At 53.0% G+C, this 21,022-nt stretch overlaps 6 protein-coding genes across 6 annotated transcripts; 1 reads left to right on the forward strand and 5 right to left on the reverse strand.

The window, feature by feature from the left end:
* Window positions 1-124: 124 nt before the first annotated feature.
* On the reverse strand, window positions 125-1,110 carry NECHADRAFT_77423 (uncharacterized protein; the record flags this gene model as incomplete). The annotated part of the gene is made up of 4 exons (XM_003052872.1): window positions 125-516; window positions 551-671; window positions 735-760; window positions 810-1,110. 4 exons carry the CDS (start codon window positions 1,108-1,110, stop codon window positions 125-127), a joined length of 840 nt encoding a protein of 279 aa, XP_003052918.1.
* Window positions 1,111-2,361: 1,251 nt separating this feature from the next.
* Window positions 2,362-6,737, reverse strand: NECHADRAFT_35868 (uncharacterized protein; the record flags this gene model as incomplete). The annotated part of the gene is made up of 2 exons (XM_003052873.1): window positions 2,362-2,391; window positions 2,442-6,737. The coding sequence occupies 2 exons, from the start codon at window positions 6,735-6,737 to the stop codon at window positions 2,362-2,364; spliced, it is 4,326 nt and encodes a 1,441-aa protein (XP_003052919.1).
* Window positions 6,738-8,547: 1,810 nt separating this feature from the next.
* On the reverse strand, window positions 8,548-10,103 carry NECHADRAFT_77425 (uncharacterized protein; the record flags this gene model as incomplete). Its single annotated transcript, XM_003052874.1, has 3 exons — window positions 8,548-9,273; window positions 9,321-9,399; window positions 9,445-10,103. 3 exons carry the CDS (start codon window positions 10,101-10,103, stop codon window positions 8,548-8,550), a joined length of 1,464 nt encoding a protein of 487 aa, XP_003052920.1.
* A 32-nt stretch (window positions 10,104-10,135) lies between these two features.
* On the reverse strand, window positions 10,136-12,071 carry NECHADRAFT_103650 (uncharacterized protein). Its single transcript, XM_003052875.1, has one exon. It carries the CDS (start codon window positions 11,935-11,937, stop codon window positions 10,660-10,662), a length of 1,278 nt encoding a protein of 425 aa, XP_003052921.1. The 5' UTR covers window positions 11,938-12,071; the 3' UTR covers window positions 10,136-10,659.
* Window positions 12,072-12,750: 679 nt separating this feature from the next.
* NECHADRAFT_36336 (uncharacterized protein) lies at window positions 12,751-13,503 on the forward strand (the record flags this gene model as incomplete). The annotated part of the gene is made up of 1 exon (XM_003052403.1): window positions 12,751-13,503. One exon carries the CDS (start codon window positions 12,751-12,753, stop codon window positions 13,501-13,503), a length of 753 nt encoding a protein of 250 aa, XP_003052449.1.
* Window positions 13,504-15,757: 2,254 nt separating this feature from the next.
* On the reverse strand, window positions 15,758-17,844 carry NECHADRAFT_99503 (uncharacterized protein; the record flags this gene model as incomplete). Its single annotated transcript, XM_003052876.1, has 1 exon — window positions 15,758-17,844. One exon carries the CDS (start codon window positions 17,842-17,844, stop codon window positions 16,570-16,572), a length of 1,275 nt encoding a protein of 424 aa, XP_003052922.1. The 3' UTR covers window positions 15,758-16,569.
* Between the last annotated feature and the right edge of the window lie 3,178 nt (window positions 17,845-21,022).

A 21,022-nucleotide genomic window follows, 5' to 3' on the forward strand; every position in this document is an offset into this window, starting at 1 on the left:
CTTACTGTGGACTTGATGACACGCGGGAAGCGCCAAAAAGGCACCAGCGACTGTTTTCACTACTTTGTGCATTCATACGTGGGTGGAATTGGGGAACAGCAATGCACGCTGAGTTGGCCAGGGCCTACTCAGAGACCTTTTCCAACCCTGGATTTATTTTGCGATCCATGAAGCATCTATCTGTGTATACATCTTCAAGCTTGAGTCCTATGGGGAGGCCCTCCGTCACCTCTTCCCTAACGGGTGTTGAGATCTCGGACCTTGATCGTTTGTCCTCGCTCAACTCGAAGACATTCGGGTCCTCTTCAAACAGAGGTGCTGCGTGTTTTTCACCGTATGAAATGAGCATGTAGCTCTCCATGGGTGGTATTCTCGAGTTTCTCGTACTGCTAGACGTTTGGGTGCGACGGGTGTTGCTCTGTTCCAGAGAAGTCAAGGAGGCGTAGACAGTCGGCATTGCTTTGACACACTTCACGGCCTGCCTATCAAGGCTTGAATACGCCGAGTGTGAGTGGCCTTTGGGAGAACTTATAATGAACTGGAGAAATACTACAAGCCTCCAGATCCCAGGCTTTGTAGTCTTCAAACGCGCGCTGGGGCATGGTTGGACTGTAGACGGGGACGGATTCGTCCACTGCACAATCGAACCCAGCTGACTTGCTCCCCCTTGACTTGTCAATTCAAGTAATGTCTGGTAATTCTCTTCTCTCTATCATTAACTAGCCTATGCATACCTCGTCTTTGACGTCTGAGCCCTCATCTTTGCTGTCATGCTCGTTCCCTCTCATCGAGCTCGGTCTAGGACCGACTGCCCTTGATGGCCCTTATCATGTCGATAGCTTGCAAGCACTCGGTGAGACTTGTGTAAGGAAACGCGTGGATGACACCAGTGGAACATCTGGACTTGTTATAGTTCAATGAGATCCAACGGGAATAATCATCCACTCGCGCAATGCTGACGCTCGTCTCGACCTGTTCGAACCCGGTATCAACTTGTCGATAAAACTCGTTTGGGTCTGATTCATAGACCCCTTTGAGGTTCTCGAGCCACAGTTGACGCCTTTCGGGCCATTCTGGCACCGCACGGCTCACTCCAGAAGATGCTGCCATGGCTGCCAACGATGAGGCTTGGTGAGAGGTGGGAGATGAGGAGGTCGGGCGAGACGATGCGGAGGAGGAGGAGGAGCCGTAGTTGAAGCTAGTCGAAAGGGTCTGCCTCTTCGATGATGTGGCAATAGCTGGGCTATGGGCTCTCGCCCGTTTCAGGATGATTTTGCTCGAAGGTAGCTCTTCATCATCATCGTCCTCGATAACGATAGGAGTAGGTAGGTTTGGTTGAACTCGCGCTCCCTCTTTTCCCTTGCGAGTGGGAGGCGAAGGAAAGTCGAGGTCATCTTCATCGTCTGAGATAAGGTCAGCGACTTAGAAGGCCCGGAGCTTAAGCCTAAGGCGAAGGGATCATCTGCCTTGATGACGAGAGTGGTATCGGGAGCGGCAATGGCGGTAGCAGCGTGGCTGCACAAGCTTCCGCAGGAGCATCTCCCAAGGGGAAGTGCAGAGGTTCGAGGCGCGGCAAAGAGGAAAATTACATTTTCACCGTTGGAAAATGCGGCGGTTGTCTCGGTCTTGACGGCCTGGGAAGCTCGTGCTTGGGTGCTACGAACTCCTCCTTCTTCATAGCCCGCTCTGCCTTGACTGGTTCTGCCTTCGATGGCTCGGGCTTGACCGGCTAAGTCTTGATCGGCTTAGTCTTGAACTCCATTACGAGTGCTTCACGTTGGTCAATCACAGTCTTGTTATCGTGGAAAGAGCATGTACATTCGTCGTTGCACTGTTGTTGCGGATGCTCATCTCGAATGCCAGGTGCGTTGTGGGATGTTGGAAGACTTTGAACAAGACAAAAAGATTTGGCAGGGAACCATTTGTCCTAGGGCGGGGCGTTTCGGCAAAGGGAAGGCACTGTCATGAGGAAGGTGCAGTGGGTCGGGGGAAGTGGAAGCCTTGGGATGGTGCAGGTGCTAAGGAAGAAGGTGGCCGAAGACATCGTCACGGCCGGCCAAGCTACCAACGACTTCCTAAACGACTAGCGGGATGCTCCCAACGAGACGATGGACGGTCGAATGTCATGTGTCGAGCATGTTTCCAGTCTTCCGATGCCTCTAGAGAAGGCATCTTATTCACAGCATGCACAGAGCTGAAAGGATTATCGAGGCCGGTATCAAGTCATCAAGTCTTGTTCATATATGCAGGATATGTCCACGATATTATATATTTAGTGCTAGGTGGCCAACTTTTGTCTATGTCATTACAAGCCTTCCCATTATCCAAGGCTGCATTTTTGCCGTACGCCATATAAACACGTTAACGTCGGTTAAAGTTGAGGAATCGACTCTGCGCAGGATTAGCATCATTCTTGTGACAGTGCAAGAGGTAAGACTTACACCCAGGAGGAGAATAATTATGTTGCTTGCGATGAAGCAGATGTAAATTCCCAAATCTCTCCAGCGGTTGTCGAAGGACAGGTTGAAGGTGCGGTAAAACTCGTCGCCGACCTTGTAGGCGCAGTACTCACACTCGCGCGTGTTGTTGTTGATGAGGTATCCAGAACCGCCGTTGGCGAAGAAGGGCTCCATGTACTCGCCGCAGGTGGTGTTCTCGGGAGCTGTGAAGGGGTTCAGCTCACCCTGCTTGCAGACGACGGGGAGGTCGTGCAGCGCAGTTGTCACCATGCCACCGATGAGACGGGTAAAAGGGTCAAGCTGGTACAGCCAGGCACGCCAGAAACCGGGCATCTGAGGAGGAGGAATGGTGACACCACAGAAGAGGGCAAAGTTGATGATGATGAAGGGGTCAAACTGGGCAGAGATGAAGGGTGAAGGGGTGATGGATGCGAGACCTTGGCCGAGAGTAACAGCAAAGACTTCAGTGATGAGAACCATGAAGAACTGGTAACCAGCGCGGGAAGAGTCGGTCTGGAAACCGGGCATGTAGTACAGGGGCAGGAAGAAGGCGACAGCGCAGAGAATCGAGTAGGGCATCTCGGCGGTGATGATAGACACGACAAAGCTGAAAGGCGAGTACATCTTGGACGAGGACTCGCGGAAAAAGAGAGCGCGCTTGATGTGGAACATGACCTCGACCTGGGTGATGATCAGAGCGGGCAGGACAGTCACCTGGAAGATGACAAAGACCCTGTACTGAAGCGAAGATCGAGAGTCGTCCAGGTTGAGGTATGTCAGACCGGTGATGAGAGCGACAGCGACGTGACTGAAAACACGGGTGAAGAGATAGTTGGGCGAGCGCCAGAAGGATCGGAACATGCGTCGAGACACAACCTTGAGCTGGTGAATCATAGGAGAGGCATACTCCTTCTCAAGCTCGGGGTTCGCCTGGTTACCAGCAGCCTCTCGCTCTCTCTTCATCCGGATGATGGCTTCCTTGGTTTCGGCAAGCTCAGGGCTCTCCTCCCAGATATCGGCCCAGTCACGGTTACCAACGCGAGGAGCGCTACCAGCGCCAATAGCCTCGAGCATGTACTCAGCGACGTTGTCAGTAGGTCCGGCCTCGGCTCCGTGGCGCTGGAGATAGTCTCGAAGGACGCAGGCATCCTTGCCAATGTCACCGAAGTAGACGGTGCGACCTCCACGCTGGAGAAGGAGCAGACGGTCAAAGTTCTCAAACAGGGCGGCGTTGGGCTGATGGATGGTGCAGAGAATAGCCTGTCCAGAGGAAGCAAGCTTCTTGAGGAATCGGACAATGTTGAAGGCGCTCTGGCTGTCAAGACCTGAAGTAGGCTCGTCGAGGAAGAGAAGTAGCTCAGGCTTGGCAGCAAGCTCGACTCCGATAGTCACACGCTTACGCTGCTCAACAGTAAGACCAAATTCAGCAGCTCCGATGATGCAGTCGGCGATGGTCTCCATCTCAAGCAGGGAGATGATCTCCTCGACATAGGCGTAGCGCTCGGACATGGGAACGTGGTATGGCTGACGAAGCTCGGCAGAGAATCGGAGGGCTTCGCGGACGGTTTGGGTAGGCTCGTGAAGATCAAGTTGCTCGGCATACGAAGTAGATCGCTGGAACTGCTTGCCAGGCTTGACGGCATCGACGAGGACATCTCCAGTAATAACGCCAATGTTCTTTCGAGCAGCCAACACATCAAGAAGGGTAGTCTTTCCAGCACCAGAGGCTCCCATAAGAGCAGTCAGCTCACCGGGTCGAACATAACCAAAGACATTGTTGAGAAGTCGTCGAGTGCCGCCAGGAACAGGGACATCGTAGTTGAGGTTCTCCCAGGTGAGGATGCTCTCAGACTCAATCTTGAGCTCGGCACCGTTCTCATTGGACTTGTCCTTGCGCTTGGCCTCTCGCTTCTCGAGGAGCTTCTCGTTGAGAGCGATACGCTCCTTGTTGGGCTTGTTGTAGATCTTGATTCCCACACCGCCCATGCCAAAGGTGATGAATTCACCCAGCACAACGTTGAGGATGAGGAAGAAGACAATGAGAGCCATAATTATTCCCCAGTTACGCCAGAGGTCTCCGGGGAAGTAGGAGAAACCTTGGGCAATGTAGTCGCTTCCAGAAACAAAGGTGGTGCCGCCGCGAGAACCAGGAAGGGTGCAGACCTGGTAGTTGATATCGTCGTAGCCAGGACCGGAAGGAATGAGCGAGTCGGCCGTACATGTCATGTCGATTCGGCTAAATTCGTTCTGCATCATCGACGAAAACGCCAGTCCCAGGGCGTTGATCCAGTAGATCCAACGCAACCAAACCTTCTCAGATTGATACTGGATGATATATCCTGACGTTGTAACGAATAGCGTTATAATAATTACGGCCAATTTAATAGCCGAGTCGAAATCAGGACTGATACAGCCGAGAATTCTGAAGAAGAGAGTCATGGCGATGTTTCCGGAGAGGATCATGAGGTAGAAGGTGAAGAACGCGCCAGCGTCACGCACCAGCCCAGTCATAAAGTAGACAATGATAGAGAAGATCAGAATCTGACTAGCGGCAAAAGCCTGGTCCACAAAAATCTGGGCAATCCATAGGGCGGAAGGTCGGTGGAAGGCATATGCCTTATGCTTGTTGACGATGGCCCGACCCGTCATTGTGGAAGCGAGCTCGGAGAAAGCTTGGAAGGCGTTGAACAGGAGAGCAATGAACAAAAGACCACCCTTGCTGAAAGCACTGGCAGAGGTCTTGCCGAGGTTGAGGTACAGGGTTCCGAGAACAATTGCGATGACAATGCTGCGGAACCATCCGAGGAACAAGTTGAAACGATCTTGAAGCTTAAGAGTGAACTGTCGTTTCATGAGGGCCCACACCTGAAGATGGAAACCGGTCTGGTAGACGGAGCGCTTCGAGGTGCCGCGCTTGCTCTCCTTAACAGCGAGCTGGAAGTCGTCGTGCTTGGCGGTCTCTTGCTGCAGAGTAGCCTTGTACTCGGCCATCTCAGTGTCAAGCGCCTTGCTGGCGTCCGACTTCTTGAAGGCCTCCTCCAGAGTGAGAGGGTTGTGAGGCGCATTGTCGGGGGATCGTCCAGGGGCATACTCGCGTTCGAATTCGTCGGTGCAACCAGTGAGATAATCGGCGCTGGTCTGTCGGGGACGGGGAGCGAAGCCGAGACCCTCAAAGTAGCTTCGGGCAGTAGCAGCAGGACCAAAGTAGACCTGCTTACCCTCATCGATGACCATGACCTTGTCGAAAAGATTGTAAATGTTCTCGGAGGCCTGGTAGAGAGAGACGAAAGTGGTGGTCTTGTACAGGTTGGTCTGGATACGCAGAGACTTGACAAAGTCAAGAGCAGTACTGGCATCGAGACCACGGGTGCTGTTATCCCAGGACAGAATACAAGCGTTGGTGATCATGCCCTCGGCGATACTGACTCGCTTGCGCTCTCCGCCAGAAACACCACGGACAAAGTGGTCACCCACGACCGTCTTGCGGGTGTGCTCAATGTTGAACATCTTGAGCAGCATGGAGATGACGCTCTCCTTGAACTCGTCCTTGGACATGTTGCCGGGTCGCTTGGCGGGCATCTTGGTGTCGAGGGCGAAACCGAGGGTCTGCTCGACTGTCAAGGTGGGATGGTGGATATCGTCTTCGGCGTTGTAGACGGCCTCGCCACGGTATTGGTCAAACTCCTTGTTGGTCCACCGTCCGTAGAGGACCTCTCCCTCGACGCCAGTGTATCCATATCGCTGGTTGGCAATGGTCTTGAGGAAGGTGGTACATCCGGAGCCAGGCTTGCCCAAGACGAGAACCATCTCACCGGGCTTGCAGACACCGCGGAACTTATCCAACAGAGCAACCTCAGTAGGCTTAGGACCAAGACCAAGGAGGCGGATCACGGGGGTGATGACGTCGAAGAAGCCAACAAAGGCATCAGGGAAAGTCGGGACAAAGTTGGACATGCCGCCGTAACCCTTGACGGTCAATCCATCCCAGTAAGCACCAATATGCTTGGATCGGATTCCAGCCTCCTTCTCAGCATCAAGACCACCTCGAAGAGCAGCCTCAAGATCAAAGAGGGAGACTTGGTCAGAGCCATCAGCGCCATCCTTTTCAGGGTCGACACTCTTTACGCTCTTGCGACGACTAGCTCGGGAGACACCAGTAAACTCGCGCTGAAGCTCAGCAAATTCAGCCTCAGCCTGTTCGACCGAGACACCTTCATGGTGCGCCTTGGAGTGACGTCGCTCAGTGCCGGGACCATGGGTGGTGGACTCGGTATCCATAGACGCTCGGTAGGCAGGGTCGGCCTGCTCAGTGTGGTGGTTGGCCGCGATGGCCTCTTCGGCCTTTTCGAGAGCTCTCTCGGCCATTGTGAATCGACAATGTCGTGATGGTGATGGAATTGAGTGGTTGTTGGTATATAACTAACAGTGCTCTATACGAGACTGTGTTGGGAGCCCAAGGTCACCCACCGCGTAGTCCAAAGACTGAAAAAGACGTGTAACCAAGAGATTGTAGGAAGTGTAAGGATGAATTATAGGTAATAGATATTAAAAGAGGGATATGGCACAATGAACCAAGGCTTGGCCGTTTGCTCAATAACAAAGAAAGAGGCAAAAGGGGCGGACCTTAAAAGTTTGCCGATATCCGCGTTTACATACTCATCCCATCCCACCTTGAACAAGAAAAAAAATATGGAGAACACACCAGGGGATCCATCCTGACTCCCTTCTGCAGCATTACCAATCACCAGGGAAGCCAAGCCCGGGCGGAGGTTAGGCGTTAAGACCGGGAGTGAGAGAAGGTTGTCAGTCTCCACCCCGAGAAGGGAACCGATCAACCGCAGTTCTACCAGAGAGAAAGAAGAAGCTGCTCTTTCTCGCACATGCGGCCGAATCGCGAGGCAAACCCTTGTTCACCGCGGGACCTTGTGTCAAGGCAGTGGGTCACGCTCAGAGATTTCGAGTCATCCGGTATCAAGCCCAAGCCTAGTCGAGGCTAGAGACAGGATTACTCACAGGCCGATTGGCTACGGGGTCAGGGGTGCTAAAGATTGCCCAGACAGGGCAAACGTTGAGCGCATGGAGAAAAGCTGAGAGGGTGTGGAGAGAGAATAAGAGATTGGATCAAGTGATTGGGGCAACGCACTGCGGCAGCACCCGCATTGTCGGTTCGGAACTTTATTTCCTAAAGCAATTGAGTCAATTGGACATGTCGGAGATGTTGAGGTCGACAGTAACGTTATTCAGAGGTCTCGGTCTTATCGTAGGCCTCTCGCCTAGAGTATCAGATTCAGCTGGGGGCAATATCAAAACACGAAAAAAGGACCCTGGAGCCGACGGCTCAATCTCAGCTTGTGGAGCCGTGTGGGACAAAACAATGTTGCCTCCACCGGGTAAACCTCGCCAATAATCGTCAAGAGCCGGTTTGTTTTTTTGTTGTTATTCGGAGCCATCTCAGCGACGTGGGGAAAACCTGTATGCAAGCCCTTTCAACCAACAAACCAGCTAGACCGCTTCTGGGGCGTGTCATCTCAAAGTTTCTTCTGCGTATTCGGTAGAGACAAACAGGCGTCAGGGTGACATCAGGCAACCTTTTACGTGCATTGTAAGCAGACACAGTCTCTCTCACCGCACTTCACAACGTATCTTTTTTTCTCACGGTGGCAGTGAATAATCCCCCGTATCCGCTCCTCCTTAGCAAGGGAAGAGATTGCCGATGGAGTCCTTTCATCACCGGCAAGGGGCAAGGGTCGACCAGGCCCCTGGCCATCAAAACAATCGCTCGCAATCTTGGCAAAGAGCGACCCCCGTTCCAGCGAGCCGGGAATAGACGGGAAATGTCACGTGGCTTTCTCTTCCCTTCGGGACACCGGCGTAGTCGTCCGGTCTTCGGCCGAAGTTGCTTATACACATCGGCCGAGTGAGCTTGGCAGAGACATAACGTTTTGCCGTGTTGAGGCAGATTATGGAAGCAAGATGGTAGAGTTCCTCCGTGTATTCGCAACTGACCCGAAAACGGGTGATATAAGCTTAAAATAGACTTCACATCACAGGTCCCCGTGCCTTCCGGCCGACTCCTCCTGTCAAAACACTATCTCCGGGGCGGAGCATCGGGTCCAGCAGACGACCTCCGTCGCGTTCCCGTCTTCTTCTTGGGAGTCCCATTGGCCCGCATCTCCTCCCGAGCTTCCAGCACCGTGCCCTGATCAGACTTGAGGACCACGCCCTCAAAGATGACCTCGCTTCGGGTGACGACCTGGGGGAACAGAACCGCCAATGCTGACGGCTTTGTGTTGTTTGTAGCCGGCTTGTCGGTGCTGGATGGGTCATAGTCCTTGTGCTGACCGGCTTCCTCGTCATCCGGAACATCGGCCGTGATGAGATCACGGGAACACTGCGCGTCAGCCCAGAGCCCAACAGCCTGTCGAAACAGAGATGGCACAGCATTGTAAAAGCCAGCCTGCTTGTACGCTACAACAAGTGGATGCAGCGTGCTTCGAACTTCATTGCTCGCCTTACGAACAATGTCCTCTCGAATCTGATCACCTTGCTCCGAGTCAGACACGGACCCGAGGATCTGGCACCGGTACACAGTCTGCCGTCTTTCATCCCCTTCAAAGAAATCGAGCATGGCTGATGCCGTGGTCTTGATCTCGTTGGGGACGTAGAATGGGACAAAGACGTGTGCCAGGAGCGTCTCGGCGATGACGGCGTCAGCAACAGCGCAGCGCATCTTGGCAGCGGCTCGGGTCGTGCGAGTCGAGAGGGGGATCTTGGGGAAGCGAATGCTCAGCTCCAGGATCTCACTGGCAGAGTCCTTTCAGATAGTTAGTATCAGACGTTGATGAAGCGGAAAACGCTTACCTCTGCACCGTCGTGGTCGTTAAAGTACTCATTGGCAAAGCCATGAACCTTTTCCATGAGATCTGCAAGGTCGAGACGTCTGTTCTGGTCAGCAAGTACACAAACAGCTGTGGTGAATACTCACAGTTTCTTCAACTCTTCCAGGCCAAACTTTCTCAGGATGCCTTCTCCAAGATCACTCTGAGCCTCACCAAGCTTCTTCTTACACCCTTCAAGCTCGGCATCACTAGCCTGCATCCTCGACCGATGAAGCTCACACTCGGCATTCATCTCCCTCATCTCATCAAAATGACTCTTCTCATCCTCTTCAAAAGTCTTGACCCTCTGCTTCAACTTCTCCAACTCCCCATCCCTCCCCTTCTGTGCCGCGTCCGACGCAGCCAGCTTCTCCCTCACTTCAGCAACCTCTGTCTCCATGGCCTCCACCGCGGCCTTGTTAGACTCATAAGTCTTGAACTTTTGCTCAAACGTAGCAACAAGTGTTTCGCTGGCGGCGCTTGCGGCACTCGCCTGGTTCTTTTGGTCTTTCATTTCTCGCATCACCTTGTCATTGAGCTCACGGAGGCGCTGGTTCTCGCCCTGCTTGGCCTCGAGCTCCTGCTCCAACGCCTTCCTCCCCTCGACTGACTTTTCATAGTCCTGGATTGCCTCGGCATCCTTGGACACTTCCTTTGCTAGGATGAGGAGCTGTCGTAGCTTGGATTGCTTGGGGGACGTCTTATCAGAGACGTGATTACCATTGGCATGGTTGCCATTGGCGTTCTTTGACTTGGGGTCAGCCATGATGTTGCAATAGACACGGAAAAAGTGTCAATGAAGAAAAAAGCAATCTACCATTATCGCTAGGCATGTCCACGTTTAATAAATCTCATCGCCCAAGGTACATACAACATTATCGGAATCTCCATTTTGAGGCCATCGCAGAGCCTCACTGCGTTCATGGGGCTTGAAGGACAACTCATCACCACACCACCTCCCTGCCCGTCATCTCCCCCGCCATCTCATCCTAGTGGTCGCTTCTGAGCAATCAGGCTGAACCGCATCAACGCTGTTACACAACACGCGGGGTAACCCCCCAATGGCATTGAGCAGTGAAAGAGAGGCGAAGTCTTATCATGCATGGTGAAGCTTCACAGCAGCCACAAAGCAAGGTCGTCAAGGCTCTTGACCGTGTCTGTCGTTACTCGGGCGTCACGGCGAAAGCATTGCCTAGAGTATTGGCTGTCGTTTTCTCGGAGAAATGGCAGTATCTTCGCCTTGCCTCGTACGATGGTGGGAGCCGTGTTGCACTCAATCAATGAGGCCGCCTTGAAACTCGGTCAGAACATCCACTCGACGCCTAATCCCTCTCCCTCTCTCGCTCTCCCCTCCCATGGTCCCTGTCCTCGCTCAGGCCAGACTTGTCAAATAGGTAAAGCTCGACAGACTGAGGCGCACCTCCAAGTACAGGCAGTGGCATCACTTGTCTGTGGACGTTGTACCATCCGTCCTTGTCCATCAGCTCAAACAAGACCTCCTCCGATTCGTGACGTGGCTTGGTGGCCAAAAAGACCTTTGTGGTAAAGGGCTCCCCCTCGGGGAAGTGCGTGAGGTTGTTGGCGTGAATGGCCGAGAGTGTCTCCACTAGAGCAGGGAGCATGTCGACATTGTAAGTGCAGTCGCTCAGCATCACCACGTCCCAAGGCTGCGATCGAGCCTGGGGACCGAATCGACCCTGTCTACCCTCCTCCCAGTCCAGATTCTCGTACATCATTCGAACAGGCTTCTCCTGGAAGCGGACGTGCGAGTTTTCCACCCTCTTCATGTTGGATCTGGCCCGCTCCTCGGCCTCGGGGAGATCCGTCATGAGGATGGTGCAGTCTCCCGGCGAGGGTGCGTGAAGCTGGGGGTACACAGCAGCCAGTCCGACACTCAGGATACCCACGCCGCAGCCCAATTCCAGCACGCGGATCGTCCTTTGGCGACTAAAGATGTTCTTGAGAGTCCTCATGCAGGGGTCATTGCTGGACTCGCTATCGGGAGCCGTCTCAATGCCCACAATCGCCGACGTCGCTACCACGCCTGCATCCCAGACGTGGCGAGCGATGCTCTCCCCAATCTCTTCCTCAAGTTCGATGGTACCCAGGCCATCGGGTGAGTCGCCCAGTTGAAGTCTTCGGATAGACACTTCTGAACCAGGCTCGGTAACCAACAAGGGGACCCAAGCTGGCATGACGGCGCCCTTTGCGGCAGCCTCTTTTCGATACCGCATCTTCTCAGCAGCCAGCGCCAGAACCCGTGGGGCACTTTCAGCGGTGTGAATAGACTCTGCTGCCCTGACGCAGATGTGAACCCTCATACCCGTCTCAAGAGCTCTCTCAAGAGCAACAGGCAGCTCGAGAGCCGGCTTCGCAACGCGCATGCCAGGCTCCCAGTCCAAGTGGCCGGGGTCCGAGAGGAGCCATGTTGAGCTACCCTCAGGTGACGCAGCGACAGCGACGACCTGCAGGTCAAGAAACCTCTCCGGTAAGAGGAACGAGTCTCCAAGGTCAGTGGTGATTGTGAAGAGCAGCTGGACCAAGGTTCCACGACGATTCTTCAAGACCTTTGGGGCCCGAAGGAAGCGGATGTAGTGCATTGTTGTGGTCTGATGCCGCGTGGGATTGGCCAAGTCTGTGTGGGCTCAGCTCGGTCCGGAACAGAGTTTTGTTCCGTCGATGTGATGTAAAAACACCAAGGTTCAAGGGATACGCGTCGCTCACAGCAGTTTTTTTTTTCCCTGATTCGTTTTGTCTGGCCGAGGTGAGGTGAAGCTGGATGTCACGCATCATCGGATTTTTGGCGCAGCGGCCAACGCGTGCTTAGTCATCTGGCTGGCTGCATATCCTTGTTCAGCTGAGGAGGCTGGTGAAGTCGCTGGTTTTGGGGAGAAGGCTGAAATAAGTGATTGAGGGAATAGAAGTGATGAGATATCTGGGATAAATGGGGAAGACATATGGGGGTAGGCAGATAGGCTATACTAAGCTGATGGGAATGATTCGTTCGACGAGTCGACAAATACCTCATTCTACAAGGTTCATCTAGCGACCGTCTAGAATCATTCCCGAGATACGACAAGAACGGTTTCATGGGGTAAACAAGGTTCACGATTCTAGACGTTCCAGTAACGGTATCTTTTTATAGAAACTGAGTTATGATAGTCCCAGTCATGGTTGTGAGTCGTGCCAATCAGACTCTTCAAACACTCCGAGACAAACCGTTCATAGTCGATCTAAGATTGTGATTATTTCAGACCTACTTCAGGCGATGGCATTATACATTCTACACGGCCAGAGGTTGCGGGGAATTGACAAGTGGAGGTAGTTATCCCGACGATCACGTCTTCGCCTTAATACCTCAACTTCGACCCAACATCAACTCACCCTAGACTTCCATCCAACCAACGGATACAATGACTTTATCTTTGGAACCAGATCAGAAGAAACTCCTCGAAGCCCTACAGACCAAGACCTGGTTTGGTTTTGATCTCGACGACACCCTCCACGAGTTCCGCCGAGCCAGCCGAGCCGCTGTAACTCACTGTCTCACGCGGATATCCAACGAAAACCCTCACATCAAAGTGGAAGACCTTCAAGCGCAATATCAGATCGTTCTCAAACAAGGAACTGCAAGCGCATTCACTGATGGAAAGACCTCTCACGACTACCGTCGGGAACGCTTCAGTGCAACACTGAGTCATTTTAAACTCAATCTTGACTCGATCGAAAAGTTGTTGCGAGACTACGAACGCGTCCTAGTCGAGAACCTGACTCTTAAACCCGGTGCACTTTCCCTACTCAGGGCCATCAAAGAGTCCGGCAGAAAGATTACCGTCATCACAGAAGGCCCGCAGGACGCCCAAGAGCGGGCCGTTCGGGACCTGGGGATCACCAACTACATCGACTTCCTAGCAACGACCAATCATTTTGGCGTGGCCAAAACGTCTGGGCTCTTTGGAAAAGTTCTGAAACATCTCGAAATTCAGCCTAGTGATATTGTATATGCTGGAGACTCAAAGGAGCGAGACGTTGAGCCTGCAACCAAAGAGGGGATTTACACGATCCACCTACGGGAGGATCAGACAGTGTCACTCGCTTTGAATCCCCCGAGCATTAACTCTTTAGAAGTTCTTGGACAAATTGTGCCGTTATTGGAACATGTATAGTACCTGAGTATTGGCTTGAGTAATTTATTGATCAGTGTAGGCTTGCAAAGACAATTAAACAACATGCCTATATCAGGTCTCCTCCATACCCTACACAAACCCAACCAAACTCGATGCCCCCGAACTGAAACCCCCATGATTCAAACAAATTCATGTCGTTCGCCGGCAAATTCCCAATAAAGCCATCTACCCCAGCCTTCCGACTTATTCAGTATCAATTCAAGTTACACGCCCAGCAAACAAAACCACAAACAGCTGTGAATCCGTGTCACCCCAACACCATCCCTGACACACAAAACTCAGACCTTGCAAATAGCCACAGTTCGAGGCCAGAAAACCTGTACATCTTTTCCATCTAATAATATACGGTATCCATGTCCCTGCACAACCACAGCTGACGTTATCCAGCGATGGGACCCCTCCCTCACGATTCGGTCCGCACGCCAAGCCTCTCGCAGCTTGGGTACGGATACAGGCGGTTACATGTGAACAGCCACCCCAACGTGCAACCCAAAGGTCAGCGCGCGGGGTTCGTGAATTCTTTTTTAGCAAAGAATAACCGATACACACTGTGAGTTGAGGCTATATCCCTGCCCATCATCACACGCCAGCCTCCCAAGAAACAAAAGCAAAAGAAACATGCAAGCGCCCGGGTTGGGAGAGACTAGGATGTACCCGTTCAGCCCTTCTTCTTTTCTGGTGTGAACATTGGCGTGTAGACGACGCACATGGACAGCAATGTGTGCTGTCACATCACAGACATGGCTTAAGGAGGGGTCACAGAGTCTGGGATTGGGTACTTGGGATCCGGGAACTTTTCTTGCACGCCCAACGAGTCCACCGTCCCAGCCCTGCGTTATTCCTTCCAGTACTTCCCAGTGTGATACTGTGCAATCCTTCTCGAGTCAGGCTGGGGGAAAGAAATCACGCATTGTTGTTTGAGCCTGGAAACTCTACTGCAGCCTCTCCCTTCCAAGATGGGGTTATCTCTCTCACCCCCTTGCGTAGTCCACCAAAACTGCACGACATTCTCACTGTACTGTGAAAGAGAGATCCTTCTAGCCCCCAACACGTGGGATAGATGGCCCTAATAGCCGCTCGCTGCACACCCACTCCGGGTCGGCTCTCCATCCCGTCACAACGCCCCCGGTGTCACCGTCCTCCCCTCCCCCTCCCCAACCTCCTCTAAATCCGGCGGGCGGGACATCATCCCCCCGCTCAAACCCAGGCCGTGCGTAGGAAAAGCTAATAACGACAGAGGGCGGGGAGCAAGGCCCGTGGCTTGTCTGTGTGTTTTTGAATCAATGCACGGGATAGAAGACAAAAAGCAAAGCAGGATAATAAGCGAGGCAGTTCTTAACGAAGCGAGATATCCGAAAGGTGGCGTTGTATCGAGTCAAGGTGTGAATTGTCAAGGGAATCAAGATCAATCTCTACACGAGCCAGCACCGCGACATGTTAATATATCCAGACATTCACCAACTTTGCAACGGCTCGCTGAAGAATTCTTGCCATCTGAAACCAATTCCATTTTGCCCTTCAACGTCGCAAATCCTACCCATCGAAAAACCCACATGCTTAAAGTTTCACCCGTTCCACAAGTTTACATTCCAGTACAGCCGAGCGCGCGCGCAAGGACAAATTCGAGACTCGCGAGGGAAAAAAAAAACAGAGGCGTTAGACTGCCGTGCAAGTGAAACAACGCAACGCAACGCAACATTATGTAGTTTAGCTCCCTTCTCTTGCAAACCATTTCTCAAAGCGTTTGCAATTACATCACGCCTCTCTAGATGAAAAACGGGCTTCCTTTCAAGAGAGACAGCGGCCGCCCCCGCGACCCATGACCTGCATGACGCAGCCCTCCAGGGGTCGTCCGTCCACTCATGCATGACCTCATGGTTGTCCTTCCCCCCTAGCAAACAGAAGTTGGATCGTCACCCCCAGCGGCACGCCGCTGCAAGACCGAGATGCTTGCCTCGAACCAAGCCAGATGCGTGCATTGCCGGTCTGGTCTGGTTTTAGTTCCTTCTCGGCGCCGCGCGGGGCTCTCCCACCGGGAACGAGAGGGGGTATCACCAAGGAAGAAATCAGGTTGTTTAAACCATGCGTTCAATGAGTCGACGGCTTTCTTCGTGATCCGACGATTGGGATCATCGAATGTTGGCGAGGCTTCATGTCATGATCAAGGTAAGGATTAAACGAAAGTCACATCACAATCAGTCACAAGCCAGAAGAGACGAGGCACAACAAGGTTAAGATAAGTTTGCAATTTTTTTCAAAGTAATTAGAATCATCCCATAATATCCAAGCTCTGAAAATGGTATAATCAAGTCAATCAAAAACAAAATAAGCCAATTCCAATGGCTCCCCCAACTCCTTCATGCTCACATACATTGTTGCATGATACATTTCCCTTTCCTATCCATCAATGAGGAACATTTGTAAAGACAACGAAACCTCCATATTACCGTGTAGTAATGTCGTGTTCCATCCCGATCTAAGTGCGAATCACTTTTGATATCCCAACGCGCTGATCCCAGGTAAAAAAAGATCCAAGCTCCAAAAGCAAAAACAAAAAATCAAATCCCTTCATCTTCTTCTCCGTGACAAAAAATATGTCGTTTTTCACCTCTCCAACTGCTCGCGTCCTTCCAAACGGAAAAAACATTGTGGGTATCTCTAATTGGAAAAAAGTCCCCGTGATATCGATGCCCTCCTCCGCGCGCGCGTTCGCATTGGTGGTAGTACAGGTCGCCCCGTGATTCTTTCTGGAATTGTTCCGGTAGACAAGTCAAGAGAAAAGAAATCGCTTCCCCGGGACGAGGCAGAGACGTTAAAGTAAAAAATCGGAAATCCATGTGGCGGGGAGTCCATTGGAGATCCAGGAATGTGAGGTAGTGGTACAGTTTGAGCGGGCCATCCAATCCGGCGAGTATGATGGGGATGTGATCACTGGCCGGCGTCAAAAGACTCCTCGGGTATAGTAGATGTGTGTATGGTTAAGTGAGAACAGGAAACAACAGGGCCAAGTCCTGGGTAATCCTGTGGGGGCGTGGTGTGGTCCGCTTATTTGGTAGGGTTCCGGAGAATCTCCTCGCAGTTGGCGTCGAACCGGAGGTTGAAGAGTCTCACGCTCTGCATGAACTTCTCAGTCTTGTCAAGCTCACGGTCACGGCCAAAGAGGGTCTCGACAAATTCGACACCGGCGTTCTTGCCAAGGCCAGCCTGCTTCCTCTTGGCGGCCTTGAGCATGGGAGCCTCGCAGGCCTTGAGGAGGGCGCGGAGCTTCTCGGTGAGGCGCTCTCCGGACTCAATGAACTCGTCAACGAGGTCCCGGTTTTCGGCGCTGCGAACTCGACCGACAGTCTCCTCAGCTCGCTTGACCTTGCCGGCAAGCTGGATAAGAAGAAGCCACAGCTCGCCGGCCATGTCAGAGATGGGGGTGGCAGGGCCCTGGTGGTAGACAGTCCAGTCGTAGATCCACTTTCCAAGGCTGTTGGCATCAAAGACACTGCCTAGCAGCAGGATGGGCTCCTCGCTGGGGTCCCAGTTCTTGAGTGAGTATCCAGCAGGGATGCGGTGCTTCCGAGCATCGGCATCGGTGGCCTTGGGGGTGGCCGGGGCAGCAGGCTTGGCGCGGTGGGAGCTGGCTGGGCGCACGGTCTGGGGACGCGGCGGCGGGACAGCGGTGGAGGAGCGACGGCTGTGGCCGAAGCTAGTAGGAGGTCGAGGTTGGGGCGACTGCTGGTACATGGGAGGCATCTGATCACGAGAGTTGTAAGACTCGTCGTAGATGGCGGCGGAGGCGGCACCCTGCAGGTAGTCGTCGTAATTAGTGTACCATCCCCGTTCATCATCAACAAGTTCTCGTGTGTAGAAGGCGGATCTGCGGTGATGATTGTTCTTGGAACGGGACTGTGCAGGAAGCACATAGGTGTGTCCCAGAGCCTCGATGATCTCGTCCTCGTCGGATTCTCCATATGGGGTGGAAGCCCGGACATAGGTAAACGAGAATCGGCGGTCGCGCTTGGAGCGCGGAGATGACCCGGAAGGCCTGCGCGACGAAGAAGTAGTTTTGGGACTCACATCTGCCGTGCTATATTGCCCGATGCTGTTGTAGCGAGGGGAGTCCTTGGGGGGACGTGGACTGAAGTCACCCTGCTGGGAGTAGCTGTTGAAGCGTCCATGGGCCGCTCGAGTAGCCGGTCGCCGTGGCGTCTGCTCGGCGGTCCAAGTCGGCCTCGGCGAGGGAGTGGGGGTTGCGGACGACATCCTCGAGTAGACGCTGTCGTAGTCGTGGATCGGCGTCGATCCAGGAGTTCGTGGAGAAGGGTAACTCATGATCTTGTGGTGTGGCGATGCCCAACTGACATCCGCTTTCAAGACTTGCATAGAACAACTGCTGCTCTCCTCCCAATCTCCCACAGTTGTCTTGTGTATTGGTTTTTCGATGCGCGGGTTCTTTTTCGCGTTTTTTTTATTCTTTTTCTTTTAGTATGTGAGTGGTAGATGCGGTGCAAAGTTCGTCAAATCTGCATACAAGCAGTAATCAACGTTCAGGTTGCGCCGGGGAAGAGACGCCCGAGAGGAGGTGATCGGCCAGCCCGTCACCTCGGTATGTAGTCGGAAGAGAAGAGGTTAGAGTAGTGTCTTGCGGCGAACATGACCAATGGGTGTTTTATCCTTTCCCCAACGAGGAAATCGAAACCAAATCCCGTAGAACCTGGTCGTTTTGTCGAGAAGGTGCTGGACGCTTCGAGAGCCCCAGCTTGGAGGTTGGTTGGGAAAAAAGAGCGATGACGTCGGCACACGATGTGCTGGCGAGGCTGAGGTATGTTGCTTTGGGGAAATCTAGGTGATTGGCAAGCGCCAAGATACTGGAAAGAGAGGAGGAAAGGAGGGTAGAGCGGGAGGTGGTCGAGATATATATTGTCACTGTGGTGGGAGATTGTGTGCGGCCTCTGTGGGCACCGTTTTTCTCCCAAGCCTGCCTAGCGGAAGGCGACCAGGATCCGGTAATGGAGGGAGGGGCCTAGCCGGCATGCAGCAGGGGGGGGACTGAGAGACAGACAAGGGTGTGTGCGCTAAATAGGGGCAGGGATGCTCTCAAAGGGCCGCCCGGGGGTGGGAGTTTGTGAGACAGGGGTGCAGGGGGGCCCGGTTCTTGCAAGCTCTTCACTTGCACTCCCTCCTTTTATCCTTTTTCCTGGTCTCTTGGTGACTGATGTCTTGTATGACTTTTCCTAAGTCTGAGGAACAAGAGCAATTCGTTTCTCGTGATGTCTAGAATGAACTGGTAAATGTGCCTGAGTGAGGCTGTGTCAAGATAGAGTCAACCTCCGTATTGCGCGTATTGCTAATCTGGGTGTGCAATGAGCAAGGCTTAGTCACATCCTGCAGCCTCTCATCAGCACCAGCAAAACGATTGGCAACGTGTCTCTTTTTCGCGCCGCACTGTCTTCTCTCTCGGAGCTTGTTTGGCGAAATGACGGTGGACGGTGACGCAGTCCGTACAGTACTAGGTAGCGTACCGGGAGTCCGCTGCAGGGCGCTGTGCTGCGGCCAAGTTTCGTTGGCTCTTTTTTCTCAGTCAGGATTTGTTGTGGATGGCTGTGTTTTTTCTTTTCGACACCCTATTGTTTCCGTAACCCAATCTCTTTGGTTGGGCTCGATAATTCGTGAATCATCCAGATCCCACGCGCAATTATGAGTCAGTGCCCTTGGATCACTCGTCAGCTAATTCAGGCCTTGTATGGCGAGAGGCGAAAAGAGATGCGAAAAAGGGGTAGAGATAGAATCAACAGATAGAGCCAGCGATAGGCTCAACGGGAACGAGACAGCCTCGTGAAAAGGAGGCAGCGCAAAAATGGAAGCTGGTAAAAATGGTGACTGATTGCAGCAACGGATCCGACTCGCTCAAGGTTCAGCTGGGAATCATGGGGGTGGGCATAACGCTGCAATGTCCGGAGGGTGCTCATTGTCTCTCAACAGACAACAACAAACACATCCGTCCCCTGAAGCATACACCCACAACGCACACAATTAAAAATTTTCGCCTCTCTTCTGTCACTTTTTGCTGCTGTTTCCTCATGCTTCTTTTTTGCTTCGTCTTCTCTCTTACGAATTGAAACCAGCCATCTGAACGAGGGAGAGACACCTGCAAGGATGGACAAGGGAAAAAACTGCGAACTGAGCGGATCCTCCGACTAAGAAAAAGAAAGCAGACGAGGGCCACAGAAAAGTTTTTGAGAAAAATAATATAAAAAATAAAAAATATTACCGTACTTGTGGATGGCGGGGTCGAGTGCCGGCCATTGATTTCTTTTTCCTCAACTGGCTTGCTCTGGGCTTCGTTTCTCGAGCCAGGGGAGGTTCTCAATAACAGACGCCTCGCCAGAAAAGGTCACCTTGGGGCGGAACAATGGACTTTTTCTGAACTCCACTGAAGTGCCAGTCAATTTACCGGCGGGGAGTAAGCGAGATTGACGGCCTGGATCCAAATCCCAACGTCCGCGGTCCCGGATGCCCGCAAGTCTGTTCCGGTGAAAATTTTTCTTCTCCTTGGGCTTCTAGGCGCGCGCCGGCGGCAACAGACCCAAGACCCAACAGGGGTGGACGGCGGAAGACGGAGCAGCGCCGGGGGACAGGCGGCTCGGTGTGATTCAGAGCCAGACAGGGCGCTCGGTAGGTAGGTTGTTACACCCCCTGGTAGGAATCCTAGCCTGCGAGATGTTAGTCTCCTGCCTCTGCGAGATGTGTTGATGTTGAATTTTTTCGGTGGCTTTCAGGGAAGAATAACAGGTGCGCACGGGAATACGAGCTGACGCAACAGCACCGTCAATAAAAACAAGGGTACGAGATGCGATGGCCTGGGGACACGGATCTTCTAGAGTCTGTGGCCCTGGCCCTCGTAACCCATGCAAACACTCACTCAAGCCCGGCCCTTAATAGACTTGGACTACACAAGTGCGACGCGAGGCTGGCAAAGGCTACCCAGCAGTCGTAGCGCCGCCAGCCGAGTCAGTTCGTGAGTGGTTGGGTGTCGCAAGGCAGTCGTGTGAAACCCACCCGTTGCTAGGGCTCGACGTTTATAGGCGACGACAATGTCAACAAGGCTGGAATGAGCGACCGCAGAACAGAGGCGAGACAGCAATAGAGTTGCGAGTGTCGATGCCTCGAGAGGCACGCGTGCCTGGTTGGGTTGCCAGGCTGCCAGTGATGATGCTGATCAGTTAATGACACGGCCAAGTGGTGATGCCTTCCGATGTCCGGGGAGAGACGGCGGCGGTTAAAGTGACGACTGCGACAGCGATCGATATCAAACCAAGACGTGGCGGAGAATTAACAATGTTTTGGTGTTTGCCTCCGCCAGGCAGAGACGATGATGATGACAACTCCGCAAGAGATGGAGTCGCGGAAGGCACGGATGAAACCAAGACGGGATGAGGTTCCAACTCAAGGAAGGTGCTTCCCAGTCGAGCTTTATCAATCTGCCTCAGGTTCTCCCCACCATCTTGGA

Source organism: Fusarium vanettenii, assembly GCF_000151355.1.
Source record: "Fusarium vanettenii 77-13-4 chromosome 3 genomic scaffold NECHAsca_2_chr3_3_0, whole genome shotgun sequence".
Lineage (NCBI taxonomy): Eukaryota > Fungi > Ascomycota > Sordariomycetes > Hypocreales > Nectriaceae > Fusarium > Fusarium vanettenii.